At 43.9% G+C, this 21,483-nt stretch overlaps 1 protein-coding gene across 4 annotated transcripts in view; it reads left to right on the plus strand.

Annotated features, from left to right (window-relative positions):
• Nucleotides 1–21,483, plus strand: part of LPIN1 (lipin 1) — a 274,958-nt gene that overhangs the window by 164,344 nt on the left and 89,131 nt on the right. For all 4 annotated transcript variants that reach the window (XM_077291442.1, XM_077291443.1, XM_077291444.1 and 1 more), the window contains exons 3-4: nt 4,845–4,940; nt 13,934–14,250. In XM_077291442.1, coding sequence (XP_077147557.1) covers nt 4,845–4,940; nt 13,934–14,250 — 413 coding nt within the window. The remainder of the gene's footprint in view (nt 1–4,844; nt 4,941–13,933; nt 14,251–21,483) is intronic.

The raw sequence follows: 21,483 nt of genomic DNA on the forward strand, positions 1-21,483 counted from the left end.
CTTCTCCATGACTTACAGAGTAAAATGTGCTTGTAGACCAACCAATGTAGAAGTGGATCGTATCGATGGAGAAGAACTCGAGTCTTGTACAAAGAAGTAATAAAAGAACAAAATACTTTAAATTAAGGGGCTTGTGTCACCTTTCCCATTATAGTTTATTATCTACAGAATTGTAATCATTTTTTTTCAATTTACATAAATAAAGGAAGAAAATATCTGACAGTTTTTTTTCTAGGGAGGTAATCATTACAGTACATTAAAATGACTGTTGTCTTGTTACACTGAAAAATGCCTGTCCTGTAAGCCTGTGCAGTAGCTCTTAGCTCTCCCTTCATGAGTCTAAGAATGTGATTCCAGTGGATATTCTGCTCTAATACTAGAGATACCAGGAGTGCTGACGTAAGAAGAGGCTGCTCACTCTGTTGTCTACCCTGTATATCTGATCTAATACCGGGGATACCAGAGGTGCTGAGGTGAAAAGAGGCTTCTTCATACCTCTGTCCACCCTGTCTATCTGATCTACTACTGGAGATTGCGGGAGTGCTGAGGTAAGAAGAGGCTGCTCACACTGCTGTCCACCCTGTCTATCTGATCTAATACTGGAAATACTATGGGTCTATCTGATCTAATACTGGAAATACTATGGGCGCTGAGGTAAGAAGAGACCGCTCACACTGCTGTCCACCCTGTCTTATTTAATACTGGAGATACTAGGCGTACTGAGTTAAGAAGAGGCTGCTCACACTGCTGTCCACCCTGTCTTTCTGATTCAATACTGGAGATATTAAGGGTACTGAGGTAAGAAGAGGCTGCTCGCACTGCTGTCCACCCTGTCTTTCTGATTCAATACTGGAGATATTAAGGGTACTGAGTTAAGAAGAGGCTGCTCACACTGCTGTCCACCCTGTCTTTCTGATTCAATACTGGAGATACTAAGGGTACTGAGGTAAGAAGAGGCTGCTCACACTGCTGTCCACCCTGTCTTTCTGATTCAATACTGGAGATATTAAGGGTACTGAGTTAAGAAGAGGCTGCTCACACTGCTGTCCACCCTGTCTTTCTGATTCAATACTGGAGATACTAAGGGTACTGAGGTAAGAAGAGGCTGCTCACACTGCTGCCCACCCTGTCTTTCTGATTCAATACTGGAGATACTAGGCGTACTGAGTTAAGAAGAGGCTGCTCACACTGCTGTCCACCCTGTCTTTCTGGTTCAATACTGGAGATACTAAGGGTACTGAGGTAAGAAGAGGCTGCTCACACTGCTGTCCACCCTGTCTTTCTGATTCAATACTGGAGATACTAAGGGTACTGAGGTAAGAAGAGGCTGCTCACACTGCTGTCCACCCTGTCTTTCTGATCTAATACTGGAGACACTCTGGGTGTTGAGGTGAGTAGAGGCCACTTTGTACACTGCTGCCTACCCTGTCTTCCTGCTGCATTAACCTGGAGATAGATTGACAGTAGTTCTCCTCTCCAGTCCCAGTAGTGGAGCTTCTTATTACATATGCTCACAGGCTCCTGTCCTATTAATTCTTTAGAACATTTTTCTGTCAGTGTAACTAGACGGCGACCATTTTAAGGTACTATAGTGATTACATCCCTAGATAAAACCAGTGCGATTTTTTAATTTCCGGAATTTACAAATTTATGCATAATGAAATTTTCTTTAATTGTTTTTTTTTTTCTCTATCCCTGAAGAACCACACTTACCATTAAGTTATTCACCTTTCCTATTCATGGTGCCCACTTATATTTAAAGTGATGAGATGACTGCTTTCTTGTCCATGAATGAAGGTCAGATAAAGTGGTCGAACCCACGGTCACTTTCTATTCTCTACAGAGGAACCGTAATCTGGATCATTCCTCCGTCTTTTACGTTGTCTCCTCCTTCCTTGGACCGACGCTCACATACCCGGCTTGCCACTAGTCTTGTATACAGCCAACCATGACAAAGGGGTCTTAGTTAACTGCGGCTTATGCATTGGATGAGCGCCGCTATTATCACACTGTACCCAATAGAAAAAGACTGAAAATAGCCATGTACGTATACTTTAACCATCTGACATTTATGGACCACGCTATAAATGCTCGGGGGACACCAATGGGATTAAAGGCGAATGACTATGTGAATAAGCATTATTTTTAATAGGTGTAAATTTATAAAAGGATTATAATACCATGCCCTACGTAACTTGCTATAACTGTACTGGTGTCACACTCTTATTAAATGGTGAAACACTGGGTAAGACTGAAATGGAAAGAGATCAGAAACATTGGAGGACTGTGAGTCTTCTTTTCACTTGCTCTTTTGAGTTTTGAACAATACTTTATGTGTGATAATCACTTTACATAAAAAAAATATGGGCAATTTTTTTCTACTTAAATGCATGGATTTTGGGCAAAAACAATTTTGGTAACTGAGTAACATTACTATTTTTCTGTGTTTTAGCTTTTACAGGCTTATTGTTTCTCTGCACATTGCTTGCTGCAGAATAAATTAACTGCAAATCCGTCAGTGAGCTCAGTAAAACACAGATATAGGCTGCCGTCACACTAGCAGTATTTGGTCAGTATTTTACATCAGTATTTGTAAGCCAAAACCAGGAGTGGAACAATTTGAGGAAAAGTATAATAGAAACATATGCACCACTTCTGTATTTATCACCCACTCCTGGTTTTGGCTTACAAATACTGATGTAAAATACTGACCAAATACTGCTAGTGTGATGGCAGCCAAAGAGTTACAAACTCCTGGTCAGAAGAAGCTAATCAATGGATTTTCAATTAACTACGGTAATTAACTCATTTTGCAATCCGTAGAGTGGCGGGAAATAAGGTCTGTAAAAGCCACATGGTGAAAGATTTTCAATGAAACCAAATTGTAAATACTATTTTTTAGCCCCAAATACATGCAGCTAAAAGCTAAATCTTTATGCCCCTGAAGGAATCGATACTGTACAAAATTTAAACTAGCCGATCCTTCTCGCCTTTAAAATGACCTATCGAGGGAAAGTCAAGAAGCCCTTATACACATTAGCCGGTTGGTCAGTTTGTAAGAAATCATTGGGTTTGTCAAACTTTGAAGGGTTCCCCTCCCTAGGTCCAGCGTAGGCTCCAGTCTCAGTGTTTTGGCTGCAGTTGTGATATTGCCAAGAGCACCAGGCTGGTCTACACCAGTGGTCACCACTGCAAGCCGGCCTGTTGTATGGTCCTTCTCTAGTGTCTGTAGCTCCTCCTGTTGAATATAAAAGACATAAAAAAAAGACATCAACAAACTGGAGCAAGTTCAGAGAAGAGCGACCAGAATGGTGACCAGTCTGCAAACCATGTCCTATGAGGAACGGTTGCAGGATTTGGGAATGTTTAGCTTGCAAAAAAGGAGACTTAATAGTTGTCTACAAATATCTCAAGGGCTGTCACATTGTAGAAGGATCATCTTTATCTCATTTGCACAAGGAAAGACAAGAAGCAATGGGATGAAAGTGAACTCGAGGAGACACAGATTAGATATTACAAATTTTTTTTTGACAGTGAGGGTGATTAATGAGTGGAACAGGCAGCCACAAGAGGTGGTGAGTTCTCCTTCAATGGAAGTCTTCAAACAGAGGCTGGGCAGACACTTGTTTGGGATGATTTAGTGAATCCTGATTTGAGCATGGGGTTGGACCAGATGACCCAGGAGGTCCCTTCCAACTCTACCATTCTATGATTCTCTGAAGAATTTAAGCATTTTGGGGGCAATATAATGTTTGTTTATATGAAATAAGTGAAAATAATGGGAGTAAAATTACCTCAATGCAGACACATATGCTTCTTATTCCTTATCTTCTACTAAGAGGATTTTCTGGTTTCTTGAATATATGGGCATATGAATGTACTTGTGTTAAGGTTGGACCAAGTTTGGAAGTTACCTCCTATCCATAGCATAGCTGAGCACAGAGCTCTCTGGGAATGGTGCGATGGTGAGCATGTTCCGCTCCATTCAGAATCTTCAGAGCCCTGTTCTCTAGATCACTTGGGTTGGACTGCAGTGATCGGGATGTTTCCCCCTCTCCTATCAATAGGATGTTACTTATTAACTTTAAGTCCTCTTTTTCTCAGAAGAGGCAATTTGCATATTTAAATTCCTAGAGGAGCATTGTATGGCAAATAAGCCTCCTTACCTTGACAAGCCAGAGATGGTATGTCACTCTCCATAAGGAGAAACGCTACCCCTTAGACCCCACTCCAGAGCCTCTCACCTAGCCAAATCAGTTCTCATGCTTCGCACTGACGAGGGCCAACAGCCCGAAACACCGTGTCTGCGAATTGAGATACTGATTTGGCTTTTATCCTAAGTCATATTGCACGACTCGTTAAAGGGTTGATTGTGACTTGTAGGATCGCTACTTCCAATAGGTGGCGCTGTAGAGTTTAAGTCCTCTTTTTCTCAGAAGAGGCAATTTGCATATTTAAATTCCTAGAGGAGCATTGTACGGCAAATAAGCCTCCTTACCTTGACAAGCCAGAGATGGTATGTCACTCTCCATAAGGAGAAACGATACCCCTTAGACCCCATGTCCAGAGCCTCTCACCTAGCCAAATCAGTTCTCATGCTTCGCACTGACGAGGGCCAACAGCCCGAAACACCGTGTCTGCGAATTGAGATACTGATTTGGCTTTTATCCTAAGTCATATTGCACGACTCGTTAAAGGGTTGATTGTGACTTGTAGGATCGCTACTTCCAATAGGTGGCGCTGTAGAGTTTAAGTCCTCTTTTTCTCAGAAGAGGCAATTTGCATACTTATTAACTTGACACAAACACTTTACACTTAGTAAAGATAATATTTTACTGTCCTAGGTTGATATTGAAATCAATGGAGAGTGTGTTGACCTGCACATGAAACTTGGAGACAATGGAGAAGCTTTTTTCGTGGAGGAAACTGAGAATAATGAGGTAAATAAAGATCAAACAAGACACCTATTATGCTGTGCTGCTATTAACACATATGTATAAAAAGGTCACTAAAGGTCTAATCCTAAATGGCTCATCGGGAGGGGTCCTCTGCATGGTCTAAATCAATGGTCATTAATTTGTGGCCACCACCTGCAACTTCCATCATGGTAGGGTATTTTGGGAATTGTAATTCTACAATAGTTGGAGAACCACAGATTCAAGGCCGCAAGTCTAAGAGAAATGTCCCTGGGTAGTAGGGCCATAAGAGATCTGTCCATGGGTAGTAGGGCTAAGAGAGCTGTCCCTGGATAGTAGAACTGTAAGAGAGCTGTCCCTTTGTAGTAGGGCTATAAGAGACCTGTTCTTGGGTAGTAGGGCTTAGAGCACTATCCCTTGATAGAGGGGCTAAAAGCACTATCCCTGAGTAGTGGGGCTCAGAGTGTCTGTTCCTGAGTAGTAGGATTGATATCTATCCTTGAATAGTAGGGCTAAGAGAGCTGTTCCTGGGTAGTAGGGCTAAAACAGTTATCTCTGGGTAGTAGGGCTAAGAGAGTAGTTCCTGGGTAGTAGGGCTAAAAGGACTGTCTCTGAGTAATAAGACAAATAATGCTCTCCGTGTGTTGTAGGGCTCAGGGAGCTGTTCCCGGGTAGTAGGGCTCAGAGAGCTGTCCCTGGGAAGTAGGGCTAAGAGAGGTGTCTCTGAGTAATAGGGCTAACAGAGCTGTGCCATACCTCGGAGTCCAAGATGGACTGCTCCCTTTGTCTACTCTGATTCAAAAATGGAGCCACACGATAGTGCTGGCTGAGTGCATTCTTTGTGTGCAATTTTTGTGCTGGCTGACTGTGCACTGCATTCACTTTTTGTGCTGGCTGACTGCGTGCACTGTTCGTGCTGTTTGATTGCGTTCACGGCATTCACTGCTTGCGTTGGCTCACTGTCTTCACTTTTTGTGCAGGCTGACTGCGATCACTGCGTTCAGTATGTACAGGCTGACTGCGACCACTGCGTTCAGTATGTACAAGCTGACTGCGACCACTGCGTTCAGTGTGTACAGGCTGACTGTAATCACTGTGTTCGCTGTATGTACAGGCTGACTGTAATCACTGTGTTCAGTATGTACAGGCTGACTGTAATCACTGTGTTCAGTATGTACAGGCTGACTGCGACCACTGCGTTCAGTATGTACAGGCTGACTGCGACCACTGCGTTCAGTATGTACAGGCTGACTGTAATCACTGTGTTCACTGTATGTACAGGCTGACTGTAATCACTGTGTTCAGTATGTACAGGCTGACTGTAATCACTGTGTTCAGTATGTACAGGCTGACTGTAATCACTGTGTTCACTATATACAGGCTGACTGCGATCACTGCGTTCAGTATGTACAGGCTGACTGTAATCACTGTGTTCACTGTATGTACAGGCTGACTGTAATCACTGTGTTCACTGTATGTACAGGCTGACTGTAATCACTGTGTTCAGTAAGTACAGGCTGACTGCGATCACTGCGTTCAGTTTGTACAGGCTGACTGTGTTAATGGCATGCACTGTTCACTCACAAAGATGGCACACCTTCTTTGTGCTGGCGCCGCCCCCTCTATTTGCTGCACCCACTCAGATTCCAAGATGGCAACAGCTACCTGTGTCGGCAGCGTCGGACTGGAGCACCTTGGGCCCACCAGAGAAAATCATTCTCGGGGCCCACTATCTAGCTACATAAAAATAAATACAAAACCACCAATTGTGTGGTAAAACAAGCTAATAGGGTACAATATAAGGTAGTACAAGTCTCAATTATGTAGCAGGGGTTGGGGTAACCCCCTCATAGAATATAATGTAGCCCCCTCATAGAATATAATGCAGCCCCCCTCATGGAATATAATGCAGCTCCCCTCATGGAATATAATGCAGCCCCCCCTCATGGAATATAATGTAGCCACCCTCACGGAATATAATGTAGCCCTCTCACAGAATATAATGCAGCCCCCCTCATAAAATATAGTGCAGCCCCCCTCATAGGGTATAATACAGCACCCCACAAAATATAATGCAACCCCCTCATAAGGTATAATGCAGTCACCCATAGAATATACTGTAGCCCCCTCATAAGGCATAATTCAGCCCCCCCTCATATAGTATGATGTAGCCCCCTGAGAGAATAATGCATCCCCCACACAGAATATATTGCAGCCCCCCACAGAATATAATGTAGCCCCCTCAAAGTATAACACAGCTCCCCTCATAGGGTATAATGCAGCCCCCCTCCACCTCCATCATGTCCTCATCACCACCTCCATCATTGCCTTCTCACCCACAGCCCCTATCATTGACCATTCCACCACCTCCATCATTGCCTCCTCCCTCACCACCATTGTCCATTCCACCACTACCATCATTTTCCTTTCCACCACCTCCATCATTGCTTTCTTCCCCACTACCCCATCATTACCCATTCCACCACCTCCATTATTGCCTCCTCCCCCACAACCACCATTGTCCTTTCCAGCACTACCATCATTGTCCTTTTCACCACCCCATCATTGCCTCCCCCCCACCAAGACCACCACCACCATCATTGCCTTCTCCCCCACCACCTCCATCATTGCCTCCTCCCCCACCACCCCAACGTTCTTTCCACCACCACCAACATTGCCTTCTCCACCATTCCCATCACTGCTCTCTCCATCACCCACATCAATCTCCAATACACACACATCACCCAACACACACACAGCACCGCACCACATACACTCAGGCAGGCAAACAGAGACACAGCAACACTCACCTATCTGCACCTTCCCCGCAGCCACAACACATCCAGGAAGCAACATCTTCGGTGCCGTCAGCTTTCTCTCTGAAACAGCCGCGCTGAATGATGACGTCATCCAGTTGCGCTGTCTCAGACAGGAAGCGCCGGGCAGCGGGCTGGAAGCAGGACGGCATCGGATCCCTGCAGCTCCGCTTGGCTGCCAAGCTGCAGGGATTAGCCACCCTGCAGGGGCGCACCTCCAGGGCCCCAATTCAGCCGCTTCGGATTTACATGTGGGCAGTGTTAGCCTCAGCTTGCGGCTAACACTGCCCGCTATGTGAAATGAATACTTCTCTCCACACCCATGAGGGTGTGGGGACGCGTGAATATTCATTTCTCTTTAGCAGCGGGGACAGGCTCCTGTCCCCAGCTGCTGCTCAGCTGACACTGGGCGGGCCCCCCTGACTCAGGGGTCCCATAGCTTCTGGGTGTGCCGCTATTAGCGACACACCTCTGGCTGGGGGCCCCTGGAGCAGTGGGGCCCTAGGCAGCTGCTGGCCAATATGCCAGCTGGTGTCAGTGCCTGGGCCCACCGGAGAATCCTCCGGTTCTCCGATGGGCCAGTCCGACCCTATTTGTCGGCTCTGCCCCTCAGCTAATCAGTGGCTGTGTTGATGCAGAAAACAACCAGAACTTAGTTGACAGGGTGGTGCCAGCACAGGGGGTGCACGCTTCAACACTTCTCCAACTTTCCCCATACGGAGAACTGGTCAGAGCAGTGTTGAAGCGTGTCCTGACCTCACGGGCTGCAGTGGGAAAAAATGTATTTTTATTAGAATAGAGAAAATACTTTTTAGAAATTGAACTAGGCTTTTATGTTAGTTGATTGTAGGAGAGCAAGTTCGTACCTCTCATGTTCTACCATGATATAGCTTCTCTCGTGTATAATATCCACATCTATGGTTATGACTTCTGAAAACCCCGATGTGTCACTATGATGGATGCTTCAATCAAGACTAAGGTCATATATTTCCCCTGGCAGTAGCCAAAAATACTATGTGCTCTTAGCCTAAACAATAGATGGATGGGCCCGGCCTGCCACAAGCCCCTCTGAAAGCAATTCTCCACTCTGACTCTTGGAGGACGTTCCCATACTAGAGGCTCCATCTGTGACCTCCATGTGCCACAGTAGTTGTTATTGTGAGTGGATTACACAGGTTTTCCTCCTTTAGCTTTCTGGCCTCTAAAGTTCGGTGCTGGGATAAAATAATATCAGACACTCCTTTATCCGGTCTAGTGCCAGCTCTCTGCCATTGCTCTGGTTTCTGTTTAATGGCTGCAGCAGTAACATCACGACTAGAGCACACATCACCTCTGCAGCCGATCCCGGCAGATACATCCATACATAGACGCCATAGGTTTTCTCACATTATCAGCAGATACTTATTCACATTGTGGCCATATTATCCTATCATCCCATTTGCCCTATGTGTCAGGAGAGCCGGTTTTAGATCACAGGCATATCGGAGAAGGTCCGGGATGTTCTGTCCTGTGAGGAGGTGACATAACAGAAGTTCCTAAGACCCTATTCTTATGATGTCCCTTCTGCCTGACATTAGATGGGACACCAGCGATCGGCATTTGTATAATGCCAGAGTGACAGGTTCAGCCATGGACAGACGCGGTCTTGTTTTCTCTTGGCTATTTTCACAATTCAGTCTTGAGCTGCTGGAGAATTTCTTGGCAGGAGCTGTGCAATTCTGACCCATAAGCAGCCTTGTGCTTGTTGTTCTCCTTATATTAACCCATTAAATGAATTACCCTAGATAAATGACCGGTCTGTTACTTCTAGTAGGGCTCGCCCCGCATTCGCCTCCGGATCATCTCTTAAGAAGGTCTATTAAATGCTTTCCTGTAAATGATCTCATTGACCTTGTGGTGACTTTGCAGTTCTTCTTTATATAACCCGAGTGCCTACTTTATCTGCGGTATCGTGCTGTGACTAAGAAAAGATCCTGTGTGATGCCAGTAATATCGCCTTTACACAGAAGTGCAGTGTCACCATGTTGTACAATGTAACATCTGTAAAAATCCCCCTCCCCAAACGTCACGTGCCGTATGGTACCTCTAAGTGGTGTAACTGGAAACCACTGAGCCCCAATACCAGATGTGTAACTGGCCGGCGTCTCCATTTATAATTCTAGTGGCCTGGTGCTGCTTTACTCCAGGGCAGTAGACAAGCGATGTGCCCCCTTAAGGCACCAAGCCCCAGGTACTAATATATCCTCCTCGGCACCCCTTGTAGTTATGCCCTTAGCTGTCGGGTTGGGAGAATTTTCTTTTTTCTTAGTTTGTCTGATATACCTTTTTTTTTTTTTTTTGTTTGTTTTTTTTTATTTCCTAACTATTTTCAAGATTTTACTGTCTGGAAATAGAAAAATTATAAAAAAATGAATTTAAAGTCGTATTCCTCTTTGAAAAATAATGCTCACTGTCCTACTCAGTCTCAATTTGAAGATTTTCTTGTCCTCTTGGCTCTCTTAGATTATTGGTGACGGGCTACTTATGTAAGGAGATGGACATACTGCCCACGTTCCCCCTTGAAGAACAAGTGATATTGTGCAATGGGAACTGTGACATGCGTTAATAGTGTGCTTATTGTGTTCTGTCCAACAGTAGGGACATTTAAAGTGAATGGTTGGGACTATCCCAGAGTGTAAGGGGCTAAGGTGAAGGGACAGAGACAGTTTCCTGTCAGGACAACAGACAGGGCCCAGTGTGCGTCTGAAGTAGCCCTAAGGTCTGGACAGTAGGCAGTGCCACATGACGTGGGTGTCCCTGAAGTGAGGAGAGACTGAGACAGTGGTTAGTGTGAATCGAGTAAAGAGAGAAGGAAAATCGACAGGAGGACGGAGTGATCAAAAAGGATCCAGGGACAGGATGCCTAGTAGTGCGGCCCAGAGTTTACAACTCCGAGAGATTAAGGGCCAAGACGGGACAGAGTATGTAAGACAAAGAAAGTGCCCCAGGCGGCAGTTCTAGAGCATCAGTGACAGAGAAGTTAAGTACCGGCCATAATGGCGGCGTAGTTCCCTTGAGGGGAAAGAAGACTCGTAACAGCAGGGTGAGAATAGGAATCTTGCTAACTGGATTGTAGCACTAAGCTGGGCTGTGGTGAAGTAGAGTGGAACGGTGAAGTTAGAGAATGAACGAGTAATGAGGAAGGAATTGGAACTGTGTGTGGAAAATTCTCCATATTGTGAAGGAAACGTTCATTAAGATGTGTACCCGCCATCTACTGTATATAATCCCCTCCAAGTTATCGTCCATGAAAAGTTTATTTTTGACTAGTGGTCTCCCTTACTGAACTGTTCAGAAATCTGATCCTGGCCAACCCAAGCCATTGGTAACATGCAGACTACACGGGCATAGCACCCTCATAGCACAAGTCCACACACCTAGCCAGGACCCCAACCTTCAAGTAATATGCCGGGGCGTAGAAGATGACTCGCTACTTCCCCGAACCACGTTACACTTACTTTTCAAATCCCTGTAAGAATAGCTGTATAATAATAAAATTAGTATGAACCCAGTTCTAGCTGCTCAATTTATTATGAGGTGTGAAAAGTTTCAGAAAGACTTATAAAGCCATTCTGAGGGTGAACTTTCAAAATAAGTATACCTGCCTTGTTAGTTCTAAAAGATCTATGTAATAGTATGCAGCATTACATCTGATGATAATGGGGACATTGTCCGGAGACCATAAGAAATGTAGGTAAGACCTTGAGAAAAGGGGATGACGTCATAAAATTCCTGTAGATGAGATTTCCATAGGTTGGAAGTAAGTACCCACGTATAGAGAAGTGCGGATCGATTTATGGTACTCCGGTTCAGCGTCCAGGTCACTTGTACCTGGCCACTAGATAGGAGGCCCGAGAATCTCTCAACTTCAGCTTTCCCCGACGCGGCTTTTGATTGGCCCGATGTCATCAAATGGCACAATGTCATCAAATGCCGCTTTGGGGACTTTATTATGTTCCTATGACAGAACAGAAAGTCAGTTAGTGTGAATTTGGAGTAAAAGCATTACAAACGCCCAGCGTCGGACTGGAGCACCTTGGGCCCACCAGAGAAAATCATTCTTGGGGCCCACTATGTAGCTACATAGAAATAGATACAAGACCACCAATTGTGTGGTAAAAAGCGCAAATATCAGGGTATAATATAAGGTAGTTCACGTCTTAATTATGTAGCAAGGGTTGGGGTAGCCCCCTCACAGAATATAATTTAGCCCCCTCATAATGTATAACGCAGTCCCCTCTCATAGAATATAGTGCAGCACCCTCATAGGGTATAATGCAGCCCTCTCATATAGTATAATGCAGCCCACCTCAGAATATAATGTAGTCAACTGAGAGAATGCAGCCCCACCACAGAATATAATGCAGCCCCCCCATAGAGTATACTGTAGCCCCCTCACATAGTATGATGTAGCCCCCCTGAGAATAATGCAGTCCCCCCACATAATATAATGTAGCCCCCTCATAAAGTATAATGCAGCCCCTCTCCACCCCCATCATTGTCCTCATCACCACCTCCATCATTGCCTTCTCCCCCACCACCTCCATCATTGCCCATTCCACCACCTGCATCATTGCCTCCTCCCCCACAATCATTGTCCAATTCATCACCTCCATCATCACCTCCATCATTGCCTCCCCCCACCACCATCATTGCCCATCACCTCCATCATTGCCTCCCCCACCACCATCATTGCCCATCACTTCCATCATTGCCTCCCCCACCACCATCATTGCCCATTTCATCACCTCCATCACTGCCTCCCACCTCCACCATTGCCCATCACCTCCATCATTGTCTTTCCCCCACCACCATCATTGCCCATCACCTCCATCATTGCCTCCCACCACCATTGCCCATTTCATCACCTCCATCATTGCCTCCCACCACCACCATTGCCCATCACCTCCATCATTGCCTCCCCCCACCACCATCATTGCCTCCCCACCATCATTGCCTATCACCTCCATCATTGCCTCCCCCACCATCATTGCCTCCCCTCACCCTCATTGCCCATCACCTCCATCATTCCCTCCCTCGTCATGATTGCCCATCGCCTCCATCATTGTCTCCCCCACCATCATTGCCCATCACTTCCATCATTGCCTCCCCTCACCTCCATCATTGCCTCCCCACCACCACCATCATTGCCCATCACATCCATCATTGTCTTCCCTCCCACTATCATTGCCCATCACCTCTATCATTGTCTCCCCCCACCACCATCATTGCCCATCACCTCCATCATTGTCTCCCCCCACCAATATCATTGTCCTTCACCACACACACACACAGCTCACCGCAGCAGCAGCTCATCACACACACACACACACACACACACACACACACACACACACACACTCTCTCTCACACACATACTCACACACACACACACACACACACTCTCACACACACACACACACACACACGCAGGCACACAGCACAGCTCACCTCCCCGCAGCAGCAGCTCTTTCCAGCAGCCTCTTCCTCGCTGGATTCCTGGAAGCTTTCTGACTGAGACAGCAGCACGCTGGATGATGACGTCATCCAGCTGGGCGGTCTCAGACAGGAAGCAGGACGCCGGGAGCTGAGCTGCTCTGTGAGTCTGTGTGCTTGCGTGTGTATGTGTGCGATGCTGTGTGTGTGTGTGGGTGTGCGGTACTTTGTGAGTGTGTGTGTGTGTGGTGTGGCTTTACATGCGGGCATACTTGACTCAGGGGCCCTATAACCACTGGCAAGGGGCCCCTGGAGCAGTGGGGGCCCTAGGCAGCTGCTGGCCAGTATGCCAGCAGGTGTCAGTGCCTGGGCCCACCGGAGAATCCTCCGGTACTCCGGTGGGCCAGTCGGAGCCTGCAAACGCCACATCAGAACAAGCTCACTAATGGATTCCCAATTAATTCATTTTGAAGCCAGCAATGTCTAGGGAAACTAAACTGGTGTACAAAATTGTACAGAAACCCGATTGCTAAAGTTACCAAGCCACAACTTCCATCTTTAGCTTTTCGACATGGCTGCGGGCGTCCTACCGGCATCTCGATGATTGACAATATGAGCCTTTCATGCAGAGAGACATGATTCTGTACACTTGTTGGTGTTCCTATAGAATATTCTGTGAATATTATCTAATTAATAATATGCTTACTTATTCCATTGTCCTCCCAGGAATACGTCCCGTCCCACCTGGCCACATCTCCTATCCTCCTGGATGGAGCTTCTCTTATGGAGGCGCAGTTGAAGAGGAACCCAATAGAATGGCCAAGAAGTTTGGATCCGTCCAGCTCGACCCAGGCCTCTGGCAACATGCACCTGACCCAGGGGGGCACAGACAACAGCTCCGGTAAGAAGAGGCGGAAACGGAGGAAAAAATCAAAGTTGGATAACCTAAAGAGAGAAGATAATGGGGACACCACAGAAGATGAAGATATGTTTACCATAGAGATGAGCTCTGAGGAGGAGACTGAGACCCTTGAAACAGCCAGGTAGGATTCTGAACTTTTTTTTTGTATGTGAGCAGACATTAAAAAAACTTTGATTAAAATGGGAAAAAATCCTAATCTTTTCAAAATGAGTTTGAACTCCTTTTCGAGAAGGAGGAGGTCGGGGTTTTCTCTGGAGTCGTGACATCGTGTCGAGTACTTAATGATCCACCTTCTTGACTATTTACAGGCAACATATAAATGTATAAAATTATTTTCTTTTATACTTTTTCCAAAGAGGAACATGTTTAAAAATCCATTACTGTTAGATAGACATAACAACATTAGATTTTGTGGAGTGTACGCCAGATTTCCTTTAGTATAATGTATGCACTGAAATGTAACCTGGTGATTTCCTTTTAAGAATTCTGAATACTCCCACCTATGTGCATATTTCTATTATATAGCTCCTGCAATTAGAGGACTATCGTCCTGTTTTTATAGCGTCATTCAGGAATCCGTTTTGTTTCTGCATACAAGAAAATAATTGACCATTGGTCATTAGTTTGCTGGCTCTGATTTTCATCATTTTTCTTATTTCATCGTTATTTTTTTTTGGCCATGTATGTATTTTTGCCATTAGTGTAGCTGACGTTCGTCTCATATGCAAAAAAAAAAAAAGAAAATTTCATTTTTACAAGTTTCTCCCGCTAAGGCTAATGTTCACACGTTGCATTTTTGCTGCTTTTTTATGCAAATTAAAAGCTGCTTTTTACAGTATCCGCAAAAGCTATGAGATTTCAGCTTTTTTCCTGACTGAATTGGAAAGCTGCTGTTTTTTTGAAAACTGCAGCATGTCAATTCTTTTAGCGTTTTTTGCAACTTTTTTCACCCATAGCAATGAGTTAAGTGTAAAATCACTGCAAAAAAGCAACAAAAAAATGTTGCCATTAGTTTTTCCATCATTTTTAGTGAAAAAAGCAGATACAGCACGATTTCAAAACCCATTTATTTTTGTGATTTTCCCAAGTTTAATCAAAAGTGTCTTGATGTCCTCATATGAGCGTGGATGTTAGTATTAGTGCTATTTTAATTTATTTAGTGATATGTGTAAAGTGAGCTAAACATGAGCAGCTCAATAGCCAAAGTGCGAAAGTAAACAATACCCTGCTAATTCAATGCCCTACAAAAGAAATAAAGTAAACAATGCCCTACCAACATTTTAAAGTAAACAATGACCTACCAACTCAGTGCCTTACCAACGTGTGAAAGTAAACAGTGCCCTACCAACTCAATGCCCTACCAACTCTGTGCCCTACCAACCTGCGAAAGTAAACAATGCCCTACCAACTCAATGCCCTACCAACCTGTAAAAGTAAACAATGACCTACAAACTCAATCCCCTACCAACCTGTGAAAGAAAATACCCTACGAACTCAATGCCCTACCAACCTGTAAAAGTAAACAATGACCTAACAACTCAATGCCTTACAAACGTGTGAAAGTAAACAATGCCCTACCAACTCAATGCCCTACCAACCTGTGAAAGTAAACAATACCCTACCAACTCAATGCCCTACCAACCTGTGAAAGAAAACAGTGCCCTACCAACTCAACGCCCTACCAACCTGTGAAAGTATAAAATGCCCTACCAACTCAATGCCCTACCAACCTGTAAAAGTAAACAATGACCTACAAACTCAATCCCCTACCAACCTGTGAAAGAAAACAGTGCCCTACCAACTCAACGCCCTACCAACCTGTGAAAGTATAAACTGCCCTACCAACTCAATGCTCTACCAACCTGTAAAAGTAAACAATGACCTAACAACTCAATGCCTTACAAACGTGTGAAAGTAAACAATGCCCTACCAACTCAATGCCCTACCAACCTGTGAACGTAAACAATACCCTACCAACTCAATGCCCTACCAACCTGTGAAAGAAAACAATGCCCTACCAACTCAACGCCCTACCAACCTGTGAAAGTAAGCAATGCCCTACCAACTCAATGCCCTACCAACCTGTGAAAGTAAACAATGCCCTACCAACTCAACGCCCTACCAACCTGTGAAAGTAAGCAATACCCTACCAACTCAATGCCCTACCAACCTGTGAAAGAAAACAATGCCCTACCAACTCAACGCCCTACCAACCTGTGAAAGTAAGCAATACCCTACCAACTCAATGCCCTACCAACCTGTAAAAGTAAACAATGTCCTACCAACCTGTAAAAGTAAACAATGTCCTACCAACCTGTAAAAGTAAACAATGCCCTACCAACCTGTAAAAGTAAACAATGTCCTACCAACTCAGTGCCGTACAATTGTGTGAAAGTAAACAATGTCCTACCAACTCAATGTCCTACCAACCTGTAAAAGTAAACAATGTCCTACCAACTCAGTGCCTTACAAATGTGTGAAAGTAAGCAATGTCCTACCAACTCAATGCCCAACCAATGTGTTAGGTAAGCAATGACTGACAGTTCAATCCCCCCACGCTGTTTTTACATTTGCAATTATGTATTTTTTCATGAACTCATGTTTTGTTGAGATTAGTGACTATTTTTTTTTACATAAAAAAACTTTTTGATGAAATTGCTCTTTTTTCCAAAAATGTTTTGTGGTTTCACATACATTTTTCATTGGTGGCCTAACATCTTGTATTGTTCATGCTTGTACGCTGGAAGCAAAGCTGAACTTTAGGATCCTGAAAAAAAGCAGCCACTAAACGCAGAAAGTAAAGCAGCAAAAAAAGCCAGCAAAACCTGCTTTTTGTCTACAACTTTGTTTTACTGCCCAGACATCAGGTTTTGGGTGCAGAAAAAAAGAAGCAAAAAAGCAACGTGTGAATATTACCTTAGAAGGATGTTAGAAAAGATAAAGGTCATGAATACATATTCACCAATAGGCCATAGTGTTAAAACCATCGGTGTAATATTGTGTACTTCCTCCTCAAGCCTCCAAAACAGCTCTGACCCATCGAGGACTAGACTCTTCAAGACACCCGAAGGTGTCCTCTGGTATCTCGCACTAAGGGCTCATACCCATATGTGAGAAAAAAAACGGTCCGATTTCTGGACCGAAAAAACGGAGGCAAAATATGTCAATGCGATTTTTTTATCGCAACATCCGTATGACATCCGTATGCAATCCGTGTGCAATTCGATTTTAACATGAGCTTTTACATACAGCAGTTCTCTGACATTCACACATCGTTTTACAACAAAATATTGATCAAAACACACACACACATATATATATATATGAATTCCTGTGCGCTTACAGTAAAATCACACTGACAGGTTGCAATAAAGTAGATAAAATAAATGTCTACACATAGTATAGGTATATATATATATATATATATATATATATATATATATATATATATATATATATACTGTATATATATATCAGTGAGACATATATATATATATATATATATATATACATATATATATATATATATACTGTATATATATATCAGTGAGACACATATATATATATATATTTATATTTCATACAGCGCTAGATAGCAGAAAAGCCGGTAATTCAATTGCCGGCTTTTTCTTTCTCCTTATCAAACCTGACAGGATATGAGACATGGTTTACATATAGTAAACCATCTCATATCCCTTTTATTCTTTTTACATATTCCTCACTAATAATGTTAGACGTGTATGTGTGCAAAATTTTGTGGCTCTGGCTGTTAAAATAAAGGGTTAAATCACGGAAAAAATTGGCGTGGGCTCCCGCGCAATTTTCTCCGCCAGAGTGGTAAAGCCAGTGACTGAGGGCAGATATTAATGGCCTAGAGAGGGACTACGGATAAGGTGACATTAAGCCTGGTTAATAATTGAGAGGTGTCAATAAGACACCTATCCATTATTATCTAATAGTAATAAAGGGTTAATAATACACACACTCAATAGGAAAAAAGTATTTTAATGAAATAAATACACAGGGTGTTGTAATATGTTTATTATACGCTCAATCCAAATGACGACCCATGTCTTCTGTAAAAAAGGTAAAAACAAACAAACAGCAATATCCCATATCTCTCCACCATTACAGTCATGTCCCACGATGTAAATTCATCAGAAGGGGTTAAATAAGTTTACAACCAGGAGCTCTGATAATGCAGCTATGCTCCTAACTGTAAAAACTGGGGAATGAATGGAAAGCAGGGGAACGTTGCTACCTAGACTTGTGAGGCTGCTGGCATAACCTCATATGAACTCGATCATGAGAAAATATTCTCAAAAATTCCAACGCTCGAGTTCATAAAAGGCTATGCCAGCAGGGGGCGCAGCACCGCAAGTCTAGCTAGCTGCGTTCCCCTGCTTTTTATTAATTCCCCAGTTTTTACAGTCAGGAGCACAGCTGCATTAGCATGCTGCAATGTTTTTCTCAGTCCGATTTCGGCTGATAAAAAAATCGCAAATGAGATGTCACCTATTGACTAACATTGGTCCGAGTGCAGTCTGATTTTTTATCAGATTGCGCTTGTCCATTTTGCTCGCAAGTGAGTATGAGCTCTAAGAAGTAGCAGCAGATACTTGAAGTAGTGTGCGTTGCTCGGTGTGGCCTCCATGGATCGGACTTGTTATTGCAGCTTATCCCAAAGATGATTGATCTGAGTGAGATCTGGGGATTTGCAGACAAGTCCTCACCTTGCAGTCTTCGTTATGTTTCCCAAACCATTCTTGGACAGTTTTTTATCTGTTTAAGGCCGGGGACACACTTAACGTATAAAAAAACGGTCCGTTTTTCACGGCCGAGAATCGCACAAATGTTTCAAAAACAGTGATCCGTGTGCAGTGCGAGGATGCGATTTCCTCGCATCAAATGATCCGTGTGACATCCGTGTGACATCCGTATGGCATCCGTATGCCGAGATTTTCTCGCAAGCTTGCAAAACCGACATCTAATGGATTTATGTGCTCAAATGTTCGGGAAAACATATATACAGTATATATATATATATATATATATATATATATATATATATATATATATATATATATATATATATATATATATATGTCATTGAGACACATATATATATATTCTGTATTTAGATTTCATTCAGCGCGATATCTGTGAAAAGCCGGTAATTCAATTGCAGGCTTTTCATTTCTCCTGCACAAACCCGACAGGATATGAGACATGGTTTACATACAGTAAACCATCTCATATCCCCCTTTTTTTTGCATATTCCACACTACTAATGTTAGTAGTGTGTATGTGCAAAATTTGTTTGCTGTAGCTGCTCAAATAAAGGGTTAAATGGCGGAAAAAATTGTCGTGGGCTCCCGCGCAATTTTCTCCGCCAGAGTGGTAAAGCCAGTGACTGAGGGCAGATATTAATAGCCAGGAGAGGGTCCATGGTTATTGGCCCCCCGTGGCTACAAACGTCTGCCCCCAGCCACCCCAGAAAAGGCACATCTGGAAGATGTGCCTATTCTGGCACTTGGCCACTCTCTTCCCACTCCCTGTAGCGGTGGGATATGGGGTAATGAAGGGTTAATGCCACCTTGCTATTGTAAGGTGACATTAAGCCAGATTAATAATGGAGAAGCGTCAATTATGACACCTATCCATTATTAATCCAATTGTCTGAAAGGGTTAAAAAACACACACACACATGATTAAAAATTATTTTAATGAAATAAACACAGCGGTTGTTTCAGTATTTTATTCCTCTCTCAATCCATCAGCAAATAACCCTCGCTTGGAAAAATAATAAACGCACAAGATACATACCCTCAGCTGAACCGTCACGTCCCACGAGGTAATCCATGATCTGAAGGGGTTAAAATAATTTACAAGCAGGAGCCCTGCAAATGCAGCTGTGCTCCGTGCCTGTAATCCCCGGCGAATGAATGAAATGTAGGTCATTGACCTACATTTCCTACAGTCGCGGTGATGCGCCCCCTGGTTGATGTCCTCATATGACCTGGAGCGTGGGAAAAAGTTCCCAGGCTGCAGTTCATGAGAACATCCAGCAGGGGCGCATCACCGCGACTCAATGTAAGTACAGATCCAGCTTTCCTTTCAGCACCCGGGGGATTACAGGCACGAGCGAGTGGTTTATCGCAGCTCGTGCCTGTAATATTAGTTAACCCCTTCAGATGGATTACCTCGTGGGACGTGATAGGACATCAGAAGGTATGTATCTTGTGTGTTTATTATTTTTCCAAGTGAGGGTGTCCCGGATGGATTGAGAGAGCAATAAATTATTAAAACAACCGCTGTGTTTATTTCATTAAAATACTTTTAAATCATGTGTGTGTGTTTTTTAACCCTTTCATACAATTGGATTAATAATGGATAGGTGACATAATTGACGCCTCTCCATTATTAATCTGGCTTAATGTCACCTTACAATAGCAAGGTGGCATTAACCCTTCATTACCCCATATCCCACCGCTACATGGGAGTGGGAAGAGAGTGGCCAAGTGCCAGAATAGGCGCATCTTCCAGATGTGCCTTTTCTGGGGTGGCTGGGGGCAGATGTTTTTAGCCACGGGGGGGCCAATAACCATGGACCCTCTCCTGGCTATTAATATCTGCCCTCAGTCACTGGCTTTACCATTCTGGCGGAGAAAATTGCGCGGGAGCCCACGCCAATTTTTTCCGCCATTTAACCCTTTATTTTAGCAGCTACAGCGCTAAAATATTGCACATACACACTACTAACATTAGTAGTGTGGAATATGCAAAAAAAATGGGGATATGAGATGGTTTACTGTATGTAATCATGTCTCATGTCCTGTCGGGTTTGTGAAGGAGAAATGAAAAGCCGGCAATTGAATTACCGGCTTTTCTATAGAACACCGCTGCGTATTTCTCGCAATGCACACTCATGGTCCGTGTGTAATCCGATTTTTTCTCGCCCCCATAGACTTGCATTGGCGAGTCTCGGCCGAGATACGCTGACAATCGCAGCCTGCTGCGAGTTCCCTCGGATCCGAAATACGGTGGAGAAAATATCGGATGATGGGAGCTGCACCATAGATTAACATTGGGCCGAGAGCTATGCGATTTTTTATCGCATAGCACTCGTCCGTATTACGGTCTAGTGTGACCCCGGCCTAACATGCATTATCCTGCTGTCAGAGGACACCTTAAATCATTTCGCTCGATGTTTGACTTCCAACACAATTTCAGGAGCTGATTTTTTTTACTTGCTGCCTAATATATCATCACCCCGTAATAGGAGCCACAGTCACGAGGCAATCAGGCTCAATCACCTGTCGTTAGTCTTAATGTTATGGCTGGGAATGTGTCA

The sequence above is a fragment of the Ranitomeya variabilis genome, chromosome 2, assembly GCF_051348905.1.
Source record: "Ranitomeya variabilis isolate aRanVar5 chromosome 2, aRanVar5.hap1, whole genome shotgun sequence".
Classification (NCBI taxonomy): domain Eukaryota; kingdom Metazoa; phylum Chordata; class Amphibia; order Anura; family Dendrobatidae; genus Ranitomeya; species Ranitomeya variabilis.